General features: G+C 42.2%; 1 protein-coding gene across 3 annotated transcripts in view; it reads right to left on the bottom strand.

The window, feature by feature from the left end:
• Positions 1–20,169: 20,169 nt before the first annotated feature.
• LOC121534923 (activated CDC42 kinase 1) overlaps positions 20,170–22,779 on the bottom strand; it is a 72,554-nt gene continuing 69,944 nt past the window's right edge. For all 3 annotated transcript variants that reach the window (XM_041841546.2, XM_041841545.2, XM_041841547.2), the window contains one exon: positions 20,170–22,771. In XM_041841546.2, the coding sequence (XP_041697480.1) occupies positions 22,765–22,771 (7 nt within the window). In that variant the 3' untranslated portion in view covers positions 20,170–22,764. The remainder of the gene's footprint in view (positions 22,772–22,779) is intronic.

The raw sequence follows: 22,779 nt of genomic DNA, 5'->3' as shown, positions 1-22,779 counted from the left end.
GGAGTGGGTGACGATAACATTCAGTCACCGCCTTCCTGGTGAGACATACTTCCTGGGCAAACTGACATCCCCCATTCGGACGCCTGTCATCTTGAATGAGGTCCAGGGTTGCAGTTTCCTAATTAACACATGTTTTGTTTTATTTTTTACATAAACCATTCTGTATTTGGTCCCTGTCCTTTATCAAACTGTAATAGTTCTCAGCCACACAAGACAGGGTCCTGGAGAATGGTCAACTCAGGGTCAGTGTGTTTACCATGATGAAGTCAACATAATCAGTTGGGATATGAATTATTGATACAGGGTTTTCATTCTCAGAATCACCTTTTACAATTGGACTGAATCTAAAATAGTGTGTCCGTTATTGATTATTCCGTCTTGCTTTTAACCACACACCATGTTCTATCAGGAATTGACAAAATGTTGATGGTTTCATCATCCCACAGCTTGCGTTCGCATCTGCTGGAAAAGTCATGCATATTGGGTAAAGGTGCCCGCATACTAGGTTTGGTTTCCTAGCAGAACTCGGCTAGGCTATGCGAACTCCCTTAAAAAAGACCTTCACTTGTAAAACTGCAATATTACTGTTTGTCCCTCGAGACGCTGTAGCAACAACCTAGTCCTAATTAATCTAAGATAAATCAAGAAATCTGTAATTAATTGTGACGTTTTTGCCGAGGAGGTCTTAGTCACGCAATTTTACATTTAACTAAGATGTTTGGTGCAGTATTTCTGAAGTAAAAAAATTTGCACGAAAACTAGTCATCTCTCATTGAATGACAACAAATACTTAATTGAAGAATCCCATCCATATTTCCCGCTCCTACTAGGAGTAGTACTGTTGACCGACGAACGGGCATAGACTTTGGCTACCAAACTTCGACTTGCCTCAAGAAAAAAAAGTTGTGTGCGCAAACAGTCGGGGAACTAGACTTGATGTATGTGTGTTTTATTCACATCTCCATTTCAAATCTAGGAGTGTACGTGAGAACTGAGAATGGCTCTTTGGGTTTGAGAGGGGTATACAGAACACGCACATACAGTGCCTTCAGAAAGTATTCATACCCCTTGACTTATTCCACATTTTGTTGTGTTCAAAATGTATTAAATCGATTTCATTATCACCCATCTACACACAATACCCCATAATGACAAAGTGAAAACATTTTTTTAGACATTTTTGCAAATGTATTGAAAATGAAATACAGAAATAAATAATTTACATAAGTATTCACACCCCTGAGTCAATACTTTGTAGAAGCAGCGATTACAGCTGTGAGTCTTTCTGGTTAAGTCTCTAAGAGCTTCATACCTGGATTGTGCAACATTTTCCCGTTATTCTTTTCAAAATTGGTTGTTGATCATTTCTAGACAACCATTTTCAGGTCTTGCCATAGATTGAGGTAGATTTAAGTCAAAACATTCCCTTTCTTCTTGGTAAGCAAGTGTAGTTTTAGGTTGTCCTGCTGAAAGGGGAATTAATCTCCCAGTGGCTGGTGGAAAGCAGACTGAACCAGGTTTTCCTCTAGGATTTTGCCTGTGCTTAGCTCTATTCCGTTTCTTTTTATCCTGAAAAACTCCCCAGTCCTTAACGATTACAAGTATACCCATAACATGATGCAGCCACCGCTATGCTTGAAAATATGAGAGTGGTACTCAGTAATGTGTTGTATTGGATTTGCCCCAAACATAACCCTTTGTATCCATGACAAAAAGTTAATTGCTTTGCCACATTTTTTGCAGTATTACTTTAGTGCCTTGTTGCAAACAGCATGCATGTTTTGGAATATTTATATTCTGTACAGGCTTCCTTCTTTTCAGTCTGTCAATTAGGTTAGTATTGTGGAGTAACTACAATGTTTTGATCCATCCTCAGTTTTCTCCTATTGCAGCCATTAAACTCTGTAACTGTTTTAAAGTCACTATTGGCCTCATTGTGAAATCCCTGAGCGGTTTCTTTCCTCTCTGGCAACTGAGTTAGGAAGGACGCCTGTATCTTTGTAGTGATTGGGTGTATTGCTACACCATCCAAAGTGTAATTAATAACTTCACCATGCTCAAAGGGATATTCAATGTCTGCTTTTTTGCTTCTTTGCGAAGCATTGGAAAACCTCCCTGGTCTTTGTGGTTTAATATATGTTTGAAATTCACTGATCGACTGAGAGACCTTACAGATAATTGTATGTACAGAGATGAGGTAGTCATTCAAAAATCATGTTAAACACCATTATTGCACACAGAGTGAGTCCATGAAACTTATTATGTGACTTAAGCAAATTTTCACTCCTGAAGTTATTTAGGCTTGCCATAAAAATAGGGGTGGACTACTTGACTAAAGACATTTCAGCTTTTCATTTTTTATTAATCTGTAAACATTTCGATAAACATAATTTCACTTTGACATTATGGGGTATTGTGTAGGCCAGTGACAAAACAATCTCAATTTAATCCATTTTAAATTCAGGCTGTAACACAACAACATGTGGAAAAAGTCAAGGGGTGTGAACACTTTCTGAAGGCACTGTACGAACCAGGGGAGCAGCTTGTCCAGACGAATGAAATGCAAAGGTGAAACCCATTACTCACTGTCACTTTACAAATGACAGATACATCAGCCGCAAAAACATTACACGTCAATATATAAACAATGCCGACAGGGGTTTAAGTCACAGGTTAGCTTTTATTGGGAAGACTCGTGTACTGGAGGCAGCTCTACAGAGTGGTCACTAGCTAGCACAGCCACAAAGTCATAAAATCTGATTTTAAACCTAACTCTAACCACACTGCTAACCCAAATGCCTAACCTTACCATCAAATGAAATATAGGCAATTTTTACTTTGCAGCTGGCACTTCTAGCACCTCAACTCTGGACCTCGATGCCAGTTCACTGCATTTTTTTCATTGTTCCCCAGGGACTGATTTAGATCTGGGACACCAGGTTTGTGCAATTCATTATCAGGTAGAACAGAAAACCAGCAGGCTCTGGATCTCGTAGGGTAAGAGTTGAATTCCCCTGATCTAGTGGAAATTGCTCAATTCTGCCTCCTGGACAAGACTCTTCCCAATAAACTTGCATTTAAGTCGGCAATGTCCCATTTTGTGCTTCACCGCCCCTCATTTCTACAAACTTCTAGCCGCCTTGCATCAATGCATCACCTACACTGTGACAGAAGCCCACCGTGGGACTCTGTGTCTATCTGTCACCAGGTAAAAACTATGCTGTTCAACTCGCTTCCACTTCCATACGAAACCTTGTTTAATTGGATGGCTCATCCCTAAGGAGGTTGTGTCTTCCCTATGCCTCTGTAATGATTCACGAGGAGGTTCATACATTAAAACACAAGGCATCAAGCCACTAAGGCACGTAAACAATGGGATACTGCATTAGATGTATAGCTGTCCCTTATGAACAGAGGAGATTTAGTGCTATCTGTATAATCTGAGTCTGTGTTGGGCAGCTTTTTGGCAGCATCTATTACGTTAACTCATGGGTATTGGTATGGAATTGAAGGTAAAGTTAGGATTGTGTGTTCTTATCACGATATACAAACATGTCTGCTGCTCCGTCATTCCTTAAACATGTTTTGGGGAAAGGTTGGACAGTGTGACCTTTACCCAGTAGGCTTTGCACCGGCGAGATTCAGGTGGGAGAATAAAAACAGGCTAATTGAACGGCTTGGTTCCCCCATTCAGACATACTGTGGCAAAACCTTTGCAAAACCCCCTTTTCAATATTTTATGATGCCATGATGTGTGTGAGATGTACTGTGTCAGAGATAGCAGAACCCTTTATTATTGGAGAAGAAGAACTCTAAAAGAAACGCATGTGTCCGTGCAAGAGCATACACACAAAGATGAGCAGACTCCTATGTTCACTTGTTTACATAACCGTGCATACAAACACAGTACACAGAGGTGTGTACCCTGCCTCTATAATAATTCCATTAACTGAGTGCGCTGCCTAAAATGGGTCTTGCATGGCAGAAACCTTGTCCCCACTGTAATATTGTTTTCATCAGCAAAAAAAAACACACACAAAAAAACTCCCGCTGCTCAAAAGATGAGTTTAATTATAAGGACCTGCTCTGGGATGAGGATCATCATGTTTTTCCTCGGGCGGTGAGGAGGCCACCTCCTCCCCGCCTCAACCTAACGCAAAGCCATTCATCATGATGTCACAGAGTACCCATGGAAAAGGATTAATGAGTATGACCGCTCTGGTTCATGGCTGGTACCAGGATGGGGTACAAACTGGAATATTACCTTAAATAAAGTGCACTATAAATTGTGTTGAGACACTTTGAAATGTGCTTTAAATAAATAATGACTTGACACTATGGGGTAGATTTAATTGCATGCCTGAATACAATACCGTAAATGAAGTACCGTTTTGTCTAATTTTGTATGCAATTCTCTAATCAAGTGTAAACATGTAATGTTTCTTATGATCACCGTATGACCATGCTGTTACTGTAGAAACGTAGTTGGCGAAACATCACATACAGAGTTCAAAACTGCCTCTGGAAGCAACGTCAGCACAATAACTCTTAGTCGGGAGCTTCAAGAAATGGGTTTCCGTGGCCGAGCAGCCGCACACAAGCCTAAGCTCACCATGCGCAATGCCAAGTGTTGGCTGGAGTGGTGTAAAGCTCGCCGCCATTGGACTCTGGAGAAGTGGAAATGCGTTATCTGGAGTGATGAATCATGCTTCACCATCTGGCAGTCCGACGGACTAATCTGGGTTTGGCAGATGCCAGGAGAACGCTACTTGCCCCAATGCATAGGTGCCAACTGTAACGTTTGGTGAAGGAGGAATAATGGTCTGGGGCTGTTTTTCATGGTTCGGGCTAGGCCGCTTATTTCCAGAGAAGGGAAATCTTAACGCTACAGCATACAATGACATTGTAGACAATTCTGTGCTTCCAACTTTGTGGCAACAGTTTGAGGAAGGCCCTTTTCTGTTTCAGCATGAAGATGTCCCCATGCACAAAGCGAGGTCCATACAGAAATGATTTGTCGACATCGGTGTGGAAGAACTTGACTGGCCTGCACGGAGCCCTGACCTCAACCCCATCAAACACCTTTGGGATGAATTGGAACGCTGACTGCGAGCCAGGCCTAATCGCCCAACATCAGTGCCCGACCTCACCATGCTCTTGTGTGGCTGAATGGAAGCAAGTCCCCGCAGTAATGTTCCAACATCTAGTGTAAAGCCTTCCCGGAAGAGTGGAAGCTGTTATAGCAGCAAAGGGGGGACCAACTCCATATTAATGGCCATGATTTTGGAATGAGATGTTCGACGAGCAGGTGTCCACATACTGTTGGTCATGTAGTGAATATGAAAGGGAAAACCATGTAAGTCAATTTGCATAGAAAATGTCTGCTAAGCAGAACAAATGTTTCCGTCGATGTTGGAGTTCCGTGCATTCTCAGAGCATTTTGCACCAATCATCATACTCAGAAGCAAATTTGAGAAAAGAAAAACGATGTAAGAAAGTGCCCCATAACTGAAAATACAAGCTTGTCAATCAACAACCAGGTTGTTAAGGAGGCTTTAAGGTTACAGAACGTTCAGATATAAATGTATTGCATAGAACAGATATGATGTCTGCCATGTGCTGGAGTCTGGTTGAACAGTAACATTCTCAACTCCGGACAACACGTATCCCAACTCAGGCTCTCCTCTCTATGCCCTTCTTCAATACCTATCTCCAAATCTACTATACTTCAAACTGTCCTGGCTAACAGAACATAATACTAAAAATATGAAAAGAGACAATCTTCTTTAAAAAAAGCGAATCATGTCAGCTCTATTCATTACATTTCTATCCGCGACAAATGTTCCACCTCACTAAATACACCCCAGGTGGTGTTGTGAGTTCATCTGATGCATTTGGAGCACAATCACGACAGAGCACGTGCGTCCTTCAAAATATGAGACAAGTTTTATCTTGATTACCAACAAAACCTTGCATAAATCTCCCCTGGTGCTCGAGGCTTTAGATGAAAATCCATCCTATTGCCTAACAGAGGTAAACTCCCAAACACTAAATATAACTTTATGACTGAGATTTCTCATCTTTATTGCATGACTACCCTTTTTCCAAGAACACAGCTTTTCTTAAATGGAAATGTGTTTAAAAAAAAAAACATAACTCATAGTTACACTGTAATTACAACATGTAACTGGTGGTAATTGCAGAGGTGTAACAGCAAATGCTTGTTACCATCTTTGTAACAAATGGGCAAGTTTACACTAAATTCACCAATTTAGTGTTTGTTTCTTCTCAGCTGCATCCGATTCAGTAACAACTGTCACAAGGTTGTAATCTCTTGTTTAGCTAGTTAAAATGAAGTGTATCTTGAGGGGTACTTACTTGTAAATACTGATGCGCTGGGTGTCCAAGATTAGAAATGTTGGCAGCTCAATAGGCTCCAATTACCTACTCGTGCATCGTCCCACACAATTGGCCCAGCGTCGTCCGGGTTTGGCCGGTGTAGGCCGTCATTGTAAATAAGAATTTGTTCTTAACTGACTTGCCTAGTTAAATAAAGGTAAAATAAAAAAATATAAAAAAATGTGTACTCTTCAAAATCTCCTCTCAATGTTATTGCTAGCAGTTGCCCCCCAACAGTGTATAATCTGGGTTAATTTGGTAGAGTTTACAAAAAAATATTAGATATAGGTCAACCTCACTGACTGGGGTTTACCATACGGGTGTCATCCCAGATTATAATTCAACAATTTACTTATAATTAACGTATGTTGCCTATTATGACAATATTAACCTCCTTGCCATCCAAGTGGGAGAATAAACTCAGTAGTCCACCACAGAGTACATGTAATATCTGCATAAATACAATGTAATTACTAGGTGTTACACAGGATTTAGCTAGTTAAAATGAAGTGTATCTTGAGGGGCACTTACTTGTAATTACTGTGTACTTACAGGATATAGTACATTACCCATCCTGACAACCTGAACCTCATTTTAAGGCTTCTGGAAGCGCCATCCAAGTGGGAGGATAAACCCAGTTGTACACACAGAGTACGTGTAATATCTGCATAAGTACAATGTGATTACTAGGTGTTACACTTAATTTAAACTAGCTAAATCCTGTGTATCTTGAGGGGTACATACTTGCAGTTGTGTACCTACATAGTACGTTACCTACATATATATATATATATATACAGTAGTTAATCTATGAGCAATTACCACATACAGTGGGGAGAACAAGTATTTGATACACTGCCGATTTTGCAGGTTTTCCTACTTACAAAGCATGTAGAGGTCTGTCATGTTTATCATAGGTATACTTCAACTGTGAGAGACGGAATCTAAACCAAAAGTCCAGAAAATCCCATTGTATGATTTTTAAGTAATTAATTTGCATTTTATTGCATGACATAAGTATTTGATACATCAGAAAAGCAGAACTTAATATTTGGTACAGAAACCTTTCTTTGCAATTACAGAGATCATACGTTTCCTGTAGATTGAATATGTCCATAAACACCAGCCAGCTGGTGTGCGCATGCTCTGAGGACGCGGCTAGGGATGCCGTCTGGGCCGGCAGCCTTGCGGGGGTTAACATGCTTAAATGTCTTACTCACATCAGCCACGGAGAAGGAGAGGCCACAGTCCTTGGTAGTGGGCCTCGTCGGTGGCACTGTGTTATCCTCAAAGCGGGCGAAGAAGGTGTTTAGCTTGGCTGGTTGCTGTAACGCTTTGCAAGACCGACAGACATAAAGTTGATAATGTCAAAACTTCCCTACAAACTAAGGGAAAAATTACAGCATGTGATATTTTAGAGAGAAGCCACCTGAGGGCCCAGGTCAGTGACCTAGTGACATTCATGGTGGAAAAACAGGCTAAAATACTGCAGGATCCGTTGTATGGCGATATTCAACAAAAGGTTTTTACAAACCAAAACAGTCCAAAAGTAAGGGAAGCAGCTTTACCACTGCAATAGCTGTAGTGGCAGATTGCGACTCTGAAATTTTTTTAAAAAGAAAAAACATTCAAAGTAAAGAGACCAGGCACCTACCCTTCTGATGCTCCCAGTATCTCATGTGTATTTTGTGCTGGTGAGCATTTATTGGTCGCCTGCCAACAGGTGAAGGCACAGCCACACAAATCCATGGTTGAGTTTCTGAGATCAAGAGGACTTTGTTTTGCCCATGTGGGCATAGATTACTTCGGCCCCATAGAGGTGAATCGAGGCCGCGTTCATGTGAAGCGGTATGGTGTGATTTTTACTTGCCTTGTGAGTCGAGCTGTCCATCTAGAAGTTGCTAGTTATCTGGATACTGATTACTGCATCAATGCCCTGCACAGGTTCATCTGTTGAAGGGGCTTAGTAACAAGTATCAGAACAGACAATGTCACCAACTTTGTTGGAACACACAGAGAGCTAGGAGAATCTCTGAAAGAGCTGGATCACAAGATTAAAAATGCATTACTGAAGGACGGAGTGACATGGTCATTCAACCCTCCCTCTGGAGCCCACCATGGGGGAGTATGGGAGAGGTTGATCCGACTGGTGAAAAATATCCTCTATTCAGTCCTTAAAGAGCAAGTACTGAATTATGAGGCTTTGCAGACAGCCTTGTGTGAAGTTGAGACAGACCAATCACAACTGTAACGAATGACCCTAATGATCTTGAACCCCTGACTCCACGCCATCTGCTTCATCTGAAAGCAAAGCCAGTCCTGCCACCAGGACTATTCCAGAGAGGAGACCTATACTCACGAAGGAGATGGAAGCAAGTACAATATATCACTGACCTCTTCTGGAAGAGATGGATAAGAGAGTATCTTCCACTTATGTAGGAGCGGAACAAGTGGAACAAAACTAAGAGAAGCTTCAGTCCTGGTGACCTTGTTGTCATTGTCGATGACACAGCCCCAAGGAACTCTTGGCTAATGTGGCGTGTGGTGGAGGCTTTGCCAGGGGTCAAAGGTCTTGTCCGGAGCGTCATGGTTAAGACCAAGGCCAACATCTTACAGAGACCTATCAATAAACTCTGTCTGCTCCTGGAGTCAGCTGACTGAGACACACACACAGTGCTCCATCTTTGAATCACGTGCACCTCTGATTCTTGGATGTCGTACTCCTGAAATTTTTTGGATGTTGAACACTTCAAATTTGGGACTGAGATCAATGGACTCTTGTCCTATATGGGACCTTGTATATTTGTATATAGCTATGAACCATAATACTGCACTGTTATAGTATGTTTGGTGTGTTGGCTCCATTTTGGAATATTAAGTCATTGTTATGCGTTCAGTGCAGTTAACAATTAGGGGCCGGTATGTTAGAGCCGATTTGGACATATTTGTATAAAAGACAGAACATACAGAGCTCCATGTACGTGTGCGTAAATATATGAATGTATATGATGAAATATTAGGTATGTACCTTTATGATTTATATTTACCTGATTGAGATATATTCCTTTGTTATTAGTGTTTTTGTCTCCCCCTCATGCCCATTAATTGTACTGTGGTAAGTGTGATAGTGATAGGATAAAGGCAGGAAGTTGGGCCTTCGGGGGGAGGAGAGTCCTAGCTAGACACGGGAGCGGTATAGTCTTTTGACCATACAGACAAACAGGCCATATTATGTATTTTTCATCTGAAGGAATCTATGCTTTAAGTTGATTGGAGAATAATTTCTTGTTAGATATAAGAAGAATAAACCTTTTTGTTGCACCATATCCCTGGATCTTGTTTTTGCCGTTTGGGAACTTCGAATGTGGACTGTATCTCCCGAGTGGCGCAGTGGTCTAAGGCACTGCATCGCAGTGCTAGCTGTGCCACTAGAGATCCTGGTTCGAATCCAGGCTCTGTCGTAGCCGGCCGTGACCGGGAGACCCATGGGGCGGCGCACAATTGGCCCAGCGTCGTCCAGGGTAGGGGAGGGAATGGCCGCCAGGGATGTAGCTCAGTTGGTAGAGCATGGTGTTTGCAACGCCAGGGTGGTGGGTTTGATTCCCACGGGGGGCCAGTATGAAAAAACAAAATAATGTATGCACTCACTAACTGTAAGTCGCTCTGGATAAGAGCGTCTGCTAAATGACGTAAATGTATGCATCCAAAACAACCCCGCTTCAGGCTTGGGCAGTGGCTATGGTCAATTGGTAAGGAAGCCACTACATATAGTAACACATTTTACCAGGAAGTTACTTACAAATTACAAACAGTAATGACCTAATAGTAGCATCATATTTATCTAATAATTGCATCATATTCACTTCGGTTTCTTGGAGATTCATTGACAAGTATCACCATATTTAGCTTGTTGCTAGTTATAGTATGTATGTGATGGTTTGGTTGATGGATGGAGATTTATAGGCGCTCCGCCTTGCCCTCTTTTCTCCCCCTTTGACTGCAGTTCTTGGAAAACATTTACATTTTTACTGTCTTACCATTAGAGGGATCCCAGGAGGAATAATTGTTAGCATTGACTGAATTAGAATGACTGAGTTCCCATCCAAAGCCCCTTTATCTTCTCCCTGTCTCTGTACCATGAACAAATAAGCCAATTAGATGCGAACAGTGGAAATGTTCCTGGGGGAGTGTGGAGACAAGGGGGGCCTTAGTGGTGGAACATCATGGTTCACTGTCTACAACCATGTGTGTTTGTGTGTACGTATCGGTCTGCCTGTGTGTGTGTGTGTGTGTGTGTGTATATATACAAAAGTATGTGGACACCCCTTCAAATTAGTGGATTCGGCTACACCCGTTGCTGACAGGTGTATAAAATCGAGCACACAGCCATGCAATCTCCATAGACAAACATTGGCAGTAGAATGGTCTTACTGAAGAGCTCAGTGACTTTCAACGTGGTCAACTGTAAGTTCTGTTATTGTGAAGTGGAAATGTCTAGGAGCAACAACGGCTCAGCCGCGAAGTGATAGGCCACACAAGCTCACAGAACGGGACCACCGAGTGCTGAAGCACGTAAGAATCAACACTCACTACCGAGTTCCAAACTGCCTCTGGAAGCAATGTTAGCGCAACTGTTCGTTGAGAGCTTCATGAAATGGGTTTCCATGGCCGAGCAGCTGCCATGCGCAATGCCAAGCAACGGCTGGAGTGGTGTAAAGCTTGCCGCCATTAGACTCAGTGGAAACGCGTTCTCTGGAGTGATGAATCATGCTTCACCATCTGGCAGTCCGACGGACGAATCTGGGTTTGGCGGATGCCAGGAGAACGCTACTTGCCCCAATGCATAGTGCCAACTGTAAAGTTTGGTGGAGGAGGAATAATGCTCTGGGGCTGTTGTTCATGGTTCGGGCTAGGCCCCTTAGTTCCAGTGAAGGAAAACCTTAACGCTACAGCATACAATGACGTTCTAGACGATTCTGTGCTTTCAACTTTGTGGCAACAGTTTGGGGAAGGCCCTTTCCTGTTTCAGTATGACAATGCCCCCATGCACAAAGCAAGGTCCATACAGAAATGGTTTGTCGAGATCAGTGTGGAAGAACTTGACTGGCCTGCACAGAGCCCTGACCACAACCCCATCGAACACCTTTGGGATGAATTGGAACGGCGACTTCGAGCCAGGCCTAATCGCCCAACATCAGTGCCCGACCTCACTAATGCTGTTGTCACTGAATGGAAGCAAGTCCCCGCAGCAATGTTCCAACATCTAGTGGAAAGCCTTCCCCGAAGAGTGGAGGCTGTTATAGCAGCAAAGGGGGGACCAACTTCCATGACTGTGGAATGAGATGTTCGAAGAGCAGGTGTCCACATACCTTTGGTCATGTAGTGTATGTTTGTGCTTGTTTGTGTGTCTCACTGTCTGTGGATAGAGAAAAGCTGTTCCTCTGAGCTCATATGAAGCCTATCAAATTTCCCTCCTCCTCCTTTATCCCTCCCCTCTCTCCCTCTGTCAGTGAGTTCTTTGGTTCAGCTCCCAGCCTGGGGCCTCTGTGATGAGAACTCACTGTGGATCTCAGAACCTTAATGGGGTGTAGAGAAAGAGAGGAGAGTGAGGAAGAGAGAGAGGAAAAGAGGAGAGGAGCGAGCGATCGATACCAGTGCTAAATCGGGCATTGCATTGGCACTGAAGGGGTAATGACTGGAAGACTGCCTCAGATACAACCACCTGGCGTCATGACCACAGAATTGACCTCTGACCTCGATGTTTAGTACATTTGAGATTGGATCTGGCAGTCCGTTATATTAGTAGTTCTCCACTTACCATGCTATTATGCTGTAGGTGATGGCCAAGTGGTCTAAGCGTTCCGCTAAGTGTGTTTTCACAATCGTGAGCCGTCACTGTGTGGAAAGCTAGAAAGAGTATGTGTACCCAACCACCTACCGCTGTCCACACCCACGACAGACAATACAACAGACAAAGCATACGCTTTTCTAGCCCCTTTCTCATGTAGTGTCTGCACTTAGTTAGCAATATCCCCTTGAACTAGCCAACCTCACACTGCACAGATCTCAGAAGTAACGCTGACAGTGTGATGGGAGATGTGGAGCTTCGAAGGCTTGAGTACACTGGAAGGACATAGACACAATCAGCTACCAAGAGTTCATTTCCCCCCCTTTACTCCCTTTATTACACCCCAAAGAACAGATAGTAATCCTCTCTTCACTTCTGTTTAAAAATGTGTCTCATTCAGAAGTCAAATCATCATCCTTAGATGAGCTGTTTGGTGTCAGCATAAGGCTATGGTTACACAGAGAGGTATGAACACGGATGAACATCAACTGTCCAATTTTGTCCGGAAAAAGTTAAGCTCAAGTAAACTATTTTTGGACGATGTTCATACATAAAAGGCATTGACGGACAATCATCTCCACTGTCCATCATCCGTCAATGGAAGACTCCTATTGAAAAAGCATTGGCTCACTCCCTACTTTTTTTGGGAAAAAATCTATTTGTGGCCGCTGCCTTACACTGCCATGCCATGTACAGTGGGGAAAAAAAGTATTTAGTCAGCCACCAATTGTGCAAGTTCTCCCACTTAAAAAGATGAGAGAGGCCTGTAATTTTCATCATAGGTACACGTCAACTATGACAGACAAATTGAGAATTTCTTTTCCAGAAAATCACATTGTAGGATTTTTTATGAATTTATTTGCAAATTATGGTGGAAAATAAGTATTTGGTCACCTACAAACACGCAAGATTTCTGGCTCTCACAGACTTGTAACTTCTTCTTTAAGAGGCTCCTCTGTCCTCCACTCGTTACCTGTATTAATGGCACCTGTTTGAACTTGTTATCAGTATAAAAGACACCTGTCCACAACCTCAAACAGTCACACTCCAAACTCCACTATGGCCAAGACCAAAGAGCTGTCAAAGGACACCAGAAACACAATTGTAGACCTGCACCAGGCTGGGAAGACTGAATCTGCAATAGGTAAGCAGCTTGGTTTGAATAAATCAACTGTGGGAGCAATTATTAGGAAATGGAAGACATACAAGACCACTGATAATCTCCCTCGATCTGGGGCTCCACGCAAGATCTCACCCCCATGGGGTCAAAATGATCACAAGAACGGTGAGCAAAAATCCCAGAACCACACGGGGGGACCTAGTGAATGACCTGCAGAGAGCTGGGACCAAAGTAACAAAGCCTACCATCAGTAACACACTACGCCGCCAGGGACTCAAATCCTGCAGTGCCATACGTGTCCCCCTGCTTAAGCCAGTACATGTCCAGGCCCATCTGAAGTTTGTTAGAGTGCATTTGGATGATCCAGAAGAGGATTGGGAGAATGTCATATGGTCAGATGAAACCAAAATAGAACTTTTGGTAAAAACTCAACTCGTCGTGTTTGGAGGACAAAGAATGCTGAGTTGCATCCAAAGAACACCATACCTACTGTGAAGCATGGGGGTGGAAACATCATGCTTTGGGGCTGTTTTTCTGCAAAGGGACCAGGACGACTGATCCGTGTAAAGGAAAGAATGAATGGGGCCATGTATTGTGATATTTTGAGTGAAAACCTCCTTCCATCAGCAAGGGCATTGAAGATGAAACGTGGCTGGGTCTTTCAGCATGACAATGATCCCAAACACACCGCCCGGGCAACGAAGGAGTGGCTTCGTAAGAAGCATTTCAAGGTCCTGGAGTGGCCTAGCCAGTCTCCAGATCTCAACCCCATAGAAAATCTTTGGAGGGAGTTGAAAGTCTGTGTTGCCCAGCGACAGCCCCAAAACATCACTGCTCTAGAGGAGATCTGCATGGAGGAATGGGCCAAAATACCAGCAACAGTGTGTGAAAACCTTGTGAAGACTTACAGAAAACGTTTGACCTGTGTCATTGCCAACAAAGGGTATATAACAAAGTATTGAGAAACTTTTGTTATTGACCAAATACTTATTTTCCACCATAATTTTCTAATAAATTCATAAAAAATCCTACAATGTGATTTTCTGGGAAAAAAATTATCATTTTGTCTGTCATAGTTGACGTGTACCTATGATGAAAATTACAGGCCTCTCTCATCTTTTTAAGTGGGAGAACTTGCACAATTGGTGGCTGACTAAATACCTTTTTGGTTCGGTAGAATTAATGCATAATGCATGGTCATATGGGAGAAAAGGGTTGAAACTGGGTCCCATCTGTGAAATTATCTCACCCACTAAAGAACTTCATCCTGCTGTTACGGAATACGGCTTCCTGTTCTGTCCATTCTGTTTTGTTCTCTGTTGGCCTGATCTGTTCACTTCAGCTCTATGGGTTTGCTGTGTTCTGTTCTGTTGTGGACAAACAAAGACCAGGATAGAATGGAACAGATGGCAGCGAAGAATAGGACAGAGTAGATCTGCGACACTGTCTTTGACGCTCTGCCTCTGCTGTATGGGGGTCATTGCTGTGGGAGCTGAGGACTGTATCCCTTGTTCGTTCCAGCCTTGGGGTCTTTCCACAAGGTACACAATCTCCATCGACGTTTGAATATTGGCCACAAATCGTTAATAGAGGGCTCATTGAGGAAAAATACAATATCCACACGCTGTCTCAGTCATATAAATGGAAATCAATGCTATGAAAAACATAGAAAATAGCAATTGCAGCTGTGTGTGTGTGTGTGCGTCGCAATTTCCAGCCAAAAATGTTTTTCATGAAAACAATCATGCCACAGAACATCAAAAGTCAAATCGGCATGGAGGAATCCAATTGCATACATGAGAGGGCCGAGGTAGAAGAAACATGCTTGCCAATAACACGCATGAGATATTATCCATATCGCGTTAGTACTGTCTTATTATTCATAAAAGGGAAGGATTAGGCTCTTATCAAATAGCAGGTGATGGGATTGCTGAGCATTGGATAGGTGGAGTCCATGCTACTAAACAATCTGTAAATGTAATGGTTTATTAGCGTTTAATAAACATGTAATTAATGGTTAATAAAGCATGAATAAGGGAATAAGTCATCTATCCTTGTGATTTAGGCCTCAAAGGTTCGTTCCATGATGGCTCAGCAGTCAGTAAGCCATCAATGAATTTTCACCTTTTGCCTCAGATACAACCACCTGGCCTCATGACCACAGAATTGACCTCTGACCTCGATGTTTAGTACATTTGAGATTGGATCTGGCAGTCCGTTATATTAGTAGTTCTCCACTTACCATGCTATTATGCTGTAGGTGATGGCCAAGTGGTCTAAGCGTTCCGCTAAGTGTGTTTTCACAATAGTGAGCTGTCACTGTGTGGAAAGCTAGAAAGAGTATGTGTACCCAACCACCTACCGCTGTCCACACCCACGACAGACAATACAACAGACAAAGCATACGTTTTTCTAGCCCCTTTCTCATGTAGTGTCTGCACTTAGTTAGCAATATCCCCTTGAACTAGCCAACCTCACACTGCACAGATCTCAAAAGTAACGCTGACAGTGTGATGGGAGATGGGGGAGCTTCGAACTTGAGTACACTGGAAGGACATAGACACAATCAGCTGCCAAGAGTTCATTTTAATAAACATGTAATTAATGGTTAATAAAGCATAAATAAGGGAGTAAGTCATCTATCCTTGTGATTTAGGCCTCAAAGGTTCGTTCCATGATGGCTCAGCAGTCAGTAAGCCATCAATTAATTTTCACCTTTTGTAACCTGAATTCTCACCTTTTGTAACCTAAGATTAGTTTTTTATGGAAAGACCTGCAAATGTACATAATTGACCACAGGGAAGACAACAACATGCTTGACCACAGGGAAGACAACAACATGGTCCTCTGTAGCTCAGCTGGTAGAGCACGGCGCTTGTAACGCCAAGGTAGTGGGTTCGATCCCCGGGACCACCCACACACAAAAAAAAAATGTATGCACGCATGACTGTAAGTCGCTTTGGATAAAAGCGTCTGCTAAATGGCATATTATTATTATTATTAACATGACTGACCACAGGGAAGACAACAACATGCTTGACCACAGGGAAGAAAACAACATGCTTGACCACAGGGAAGACAACAACATGCTTGACCACAGGGAAGACAACAACATGACTGACCACATGGGGGAAAAAACACATAACAATACAGATACTCACTTTTTCATGTGCCCAATGATTAAAAAGAGGGACTATGCAGAAATCGCTCCACCATTTTCTGGTTGCTAAAATTCTAATAGTTAGCTTAATTTTTGTTTATGTGACAAAACAAGCAAGTATAGTGTAAAATTTGCATGTGAAATATATTTTCCATAACCAAAAATATAGTATTTTCAGCTGTTTGAAGCTGGTGTACAAAACTGAAATTAAAAGACGCAAAAATTAAACTTAAGAAAGGGAAGCATAGAAATAACGCGCTTCTTATACTTGCTTTTAATGAGAATGACAGATCAATAACTCACATTTCTATGTGAATTTGGTTGGGTCTCCCAAAAAGTGGCATATTGCAGCTTTAATTGATACTTTCCCTTGCATAGGTTCATTTTCAATGCCCTTGTATGCAGGACCATATACATCAGTGGTGGTCTGTGGGCTGCCCAGCCATGTGCCTGATCAATAAACCAGCAGTGGTGACTTCGGCTTGACAACACATAATCCTACTAGTCTCTCAGCTCATAACTGGGTTGACTTTTCCTCTGGTGCAAAGTGGAGTGCTGCTTTGTGGTCTTGTTGATCGGCTCCCCAGGCACTCCAATTCACTCAACGGCTGCTCCGCTGTCTCTCGCTCAGAGCATGGAGAGGCTTCTAAGAGCCACAGTCCAAGGAGGCCCTTGTCAGCCAGACACACACACACACACACCATAACACATTTTCTCACACGCACACACAATTGTCACAAACTCACATATAAAGGCAATGATTGCATGTATACATCACAAACAAACACACACACACACACGCATGCAGGACCACTCATTTTACATTTACATTTTAGTCATTTAGCAGACGCTCTTATCCAGAGCGACTTACAGGAGCAATTAGGGTTAAGTGCCTTGCTCAAGGGCACATCGACATATTTTTCACCTAGTCGGCTCGGGGATTAGAACCAGCGACCTTTCGGTTACTGGCAAAACACTCTTAACCACTAAGCTACCTGCCGCCCCACTCCTCCACAAAGTCGGTAGACTATGCTGGTGTGTACTGTATTTCACGGGACAGTCAATCCCATTATTCATTTAGGAACTGTACACACTGTACTCGAAAGAGAGCAAATGAGGGAGGGAGAAAGCGAGCGAGAGAGAAAGAGAGAAATAGAGAGCGAGAAAGAGAGCAAGGTGGCAAGACATATGGGACTGCCCGCGACTGAACTTTGTGAGTTATAAGAATGGGATCGTAAAGAGGGGAAGCGGCGCTGGCACCGTAGCGCCTCCGATCGCTAAATCATCTGCTCTCTCCCTGGCTATATAAAAAAAATATTGTTTTTAAACCACTGATGACTACAAGGTCCATTTCACAGCTAACTGCCTCTCTCTCCTCTGATCCTCAGCCTAGTGATCATGGGGTGACGTCACACGGTGATTGTCTACTGTTTATTGTTTATTGTTTGCTGTGCTTCAAGGGAAAGAGACTAAAACGAACAGATAAAGAGAGAGCCTCCAAAACGGTAAACTCAAGTATTGACCATAGCAATGAGTCCACAAAGTAAATGTAATCTAAATGGGACAAGGTCAATTAAAATACAATGAATGCGTATTTGACTGATATTAGGAACTGAAAGTGTGAATGAAAAATTAGACAATACGGACAGATCAGACCCAGATAACCAGCCTGACCTCTGAGCCATGCGAAGGATATTATACATATTTTTGTGAAACTCCAAGACGTATGATAATATCATGTATGTACTAATGGTCTGGTTACTTTAGACAGAAAAGAAAGTAGGGTGGTCAGGGAGGATGATACCGCGAGTGTCTAGCAATCAAAAGGTTGCGTGTTTGAGTAGCGTTGGGGACAACTGTAGCATTTTAGCTAACCCTTCCCGTTTTCCTAACCTTAACCTAATTCTCCTGACCTTTTACTTACATTTTTCTAACCTTTGTCGTTTTAGTTCTAACCTTTTACGTAAATTCTCCTAACCTTTGTCATTAAGACGTAAAAAGCAGCCTCGTCTCAGAGAAAGATGTTTAATGCTATACGTCTTCAGAGATAAGTTCCGTTATCCAATTCGTATGATATTGTATGACCACTATTCCATTCATAATGTAACATAACGTAAAAATCATACTAAATGGAGGGAATCACGTTTACATACCAAATCCTACAAATTGCCCTGAGACCAGGTTGAGATAACAGTAGATTGAACAGTATGGTGAACTACCACCATGGTAACAGTGAAATCTACTATTCTTGCCTCCTTGATAGTGCACGTCTGTCCGTCTGATATGGAACGTGTCCAGTGGGGTGGGTTTGCTGATCAGTGTCTTTATCGAATTGAGCCGTCTGTCATTCTTTTGCCAGCATTATGTAGCGATGGCATTGTTTTTAGAGCAATATGACGGCTTGATGTCAGGTGGCGTCTGGGGCCGAAGACCATCTTGAGATATGTACATTTCACGTATATTTTCACACAAACCATCCATCTATGATGTCAATGGTGGCTTTGCACAAAGGTTTGCGTTCTGATCAAATTACTGAATCACCATTTGGGGAGATGAATCCTTTCCATCCTTTCCCTTGCTCCCTTTTTATTTGCGAGAAACAAAAGAATTTCTCGGGGGAATCTTCTGACGCCGATGCTTTCTCTAGCCCATAATGATCGGGACGACAGATATGAATAACTTGGCCTGGGAACGGCAACCATACTGTGCAGACACATCACAAAGACGAATGGAGGACCCGCACTTTTCATTCGTAAGCAACATTTCTGCAGCCCAAACAGAGTAGCGGTGTATGTGAGTAAGTGAACAAGTATATTCAGGCCCTCTATCTTGGAAATGCCAACCTCCTATATTTATAACAAGCGACTCCATAGCTACATCCCTTTTACATATTTATTGCGTAATAAAGTAACATATTCATTTTTATCGACTGCGAGTCATTTTAAATCATCATTAGGAATCCCACTGTATCATAAAACACAAATGGGACGTTTTCATATAAGTTGTATAAAGGAAGAAAGGACTTCAGGTACTCTGAAACACAAGTGGTAAATGTTTTTTTATAAATTAGGAAAATACTAATTTATAACGGGAAAACTAGGATCAATATACTCAAGGTCTGGGTCCTTGTATAGAGCAAAGCCATCTGTCAAGAGGTTGAGTCAATCAACCTAATTGATACAGATTGATCACTCACAAACCAAGGCCATTGAAAGGTGGATACACGCACATACACAAGACACACAGAAGGTGGACTTTACTGTACACACATTTCATTCACACAGACTGAAATTAAACCGTAAACATTGATTTGGCCATTTGTTAAAGGTTTGTCGGTCCTTCAGGTGCAAACAAACGAAGCACATGTCATATCGAACTTGAGTAAAATGCCCCAAAGCCAGCTAAGTGCTTTTCATTTGAGGCTTAATCAAGAATATGTAGTTTCAGATTCTCTTTCAGCTAAATTAAGACAACATGGAGCTGCTGGGCTTTAGCCCCTTTAGCCCGTTATTGCTAATTAGTCCTAGGTGAGTAATTAGCTGCCCATTCTTCAAAATGTTGCTCTTCTGACTTCAAAATAAGAGTCAATCAATGGTCATCAAGACGTTCCAAGAGAAAGAATCAGACGTAATGAGAGCAAGGAAAAAAAAAAAAAAAGGTTAATTATTTAATAAAAAATACATTTATACATTTGAGATCGGCAGCATTAACTTGCATTTGCCCTCTTGCACAATTCCAAACACCCAGGGGAAAGGGGGAAAATCTACTGTACAGCCATGTGAAAATAAAACACTTTCTGGGAAAGTACATCGGTAACAGGTACGTCGGATTGAACTAACAAACCAACAAAAAGGTAATACAACCATAAAAATAAAAAAAACATGAACAGGAGAATATTGATTTGGGTAATAAACCCACAAGGTCGCTTCAGTCCTTCTACAACTACAGCAGCTTGGTATCAAATATATCAACGGTGTAAGACATGGGGACAGGGTTGCCTTATGGTGACATCAGATGGTGCCACTAAACACTAAACTACAACATAGATTTTTATGTATATCAAGGAGTTCACAGCAATGGAAGCATTCCCTTTTTGTCATGGCTGGATGGATAATTATTATTGCGTACAGGAAAAGTTCAACTAAGGCTGTGTTCCAAACCAAAAACTGGTACCCTTTGAGGACTGCATGAATCTTAAGGGGAGGATAGGTAAGACCGATAGCTCCACTCTATTAAACCCTGCAATAGGCTATGTACCGTCAAATTGGTTAACGCATCCATTCCTTATCTGCGACGGCGAACGACTGAGAGAACAGGGCAAGGAGACAAAGTTTGAGTTTGGAACATGAGCAAACTGTTTATGGGACGGTACACCGCATTCACAAACAGACATGGTGGCAAGTGTTCTAATCAACTACTTGGCATAACATTCTCTCTGGAGAATGTCTAGACAGTCTGTTTCACACAGAGATGCACAAACACAGTCACACATCCAAATTGATACAGTGGGTCTGCTAATTTAACCGTGTTGGTCTGTGCTGGAATTTTAACTGATTTGAGGTCAGTTACAGACGACCTCAGGTAAGATTTATTTACATATTGGAATCAACTATAAAAAGTAAATGTTCAAAAACATAATTTCAATCATATCACACGGAAAACCAGCAGGTTGCGTGCGAACCACTCCAGAATCTCTGCTCCACTGGTCTATGGTGAATACAGAGGACAGCACATTATAGAAAATACATTGAAGACAGACACTCTCACATATTACAATACAGTTTGCTCTAGGTTTTGAGACGTCTACATCCTTTATTGGCCGAGACTAATCCAGTATTGTGACATTTTGGATCTTGCATGTGCTTGATGTGAGTAACCAACTAGGGCCAGGGCTGACATTTTTTCCTCTCAAAATTATCTGCAACCTATGGGTGCGGACTAAAGGTTTTAGCTCCTAATAGTTGAGGTAAAGGCTAATTACTAGGGGTATTGTGTCTGCTCGGGGGAATCTTTGTCCTAGAGCACTGGCAATGTTCTTAATTAATACTTTAAGTATCAATGTGCTTTGAACACATGGTTAAATAAGCAAGCCAGTGGGTCATTTTCAACAGTAGTTTTGTGTGGGCAAAGTGCTAAGAGTAGATAGTGAGGGAGGACAAAAAATAGTCAGGTGTCAAATAGTTCTGTATACCAGTAGTGGATGATTAAAATGGACATTTGGAGCAGATCAGATTCAGGGGGAGCACATTCTAACATAAACGGCTTAACTGATTCAAATAAAACACCTCAAGAGAGTTTAACGTTTTCAATATGTCCCCCTTTTCAAACGATCGGTTCAAAACCAAAAACACGAACTTTAAGCACATATTTGCTGCAAATATATAAACTCAAAACATCTGAACTCTTCTTATATATAATATACTGTATGTGTGCATAACAAAAAACGTAATTCCTCTCCTTACTATAAATGAAATAGAACCCTGTAGAACAGAACAGAAAAGAAGGAGTCGACTTAAACGTGGACCAGCTGCATTTTGTTTCGTTCTCTTTAATGTTCGTTCTCTCCTTCCAGGTGGGCTTTTTGAACTTTGACCTCTGCTGAAACGCAGTAGAGCACCTTGGGGAGGCTGGGAAGGCAGGCATTGCAGCAGAAAGATGCTGACAACCCTAAAACAAGTCCCTATCCAAACCGAGGAGCCTAGCACAGAACACATACAGTAGGGGTGTAGGGGAGTGCTTTGGCAGAGGAGAGGTATATTCTTTTTCTATGGTACTGCAGTTTCTGTTGGTTTTCAAAGGGATGCAACATGCCCCTGATTCATATAAGTTAGTAATAACACAAAGGGGTAATCTCAGCCTAGTTGGTCAAAGGTGTTATAACTGAATCGGGTAGACCAGCACCGAAATAGAGGACATTTTTCCTTCAGTGCTGAGCTATAGGTAAGGGACCAGCAGACAACATGGTCCCTTCAAGAGTAGGTTTCCACTACCTGCATTCTAAGCAGACTTCCGCTCCTATTCGGGTTAGCCTCCAGGTCCTCAGTGTGGGCAAGACTGCAGCCATGGATAGTGACGCAGTCAAATGTACCCTAAGTCCACACTCAAATCCCAGTCTTCTTATTGGATGCATCTGGCAAATCGTAAAGGAGAGACGGGAGCAGACTCCGCCCCTTCAAAGACCGCTGATGAATGAAAATAGTTCTGAACGGACTCAGCTGTTGATCCTTGTGACATCAGTCACCGCCTGCAATC

The sequence above is a fragment of the Coregonus clupeaformis genome, chromosome 21, assembly GCF_020615455.1.
Source record: "Coregonus clupeaformis isolate EN_2021a chromosome 21, ASM2061545v1, whole genome shotgun sequence".
NCBI lineage: Eukaryota > Metazoa > Chordata > Actinopteri > Salmoniformes > Salmonidae > Coregonus > Coregonus clupeaformis.
This window is presented reverse-complemented; position numbering and strand designations above follow the sequence as displayed.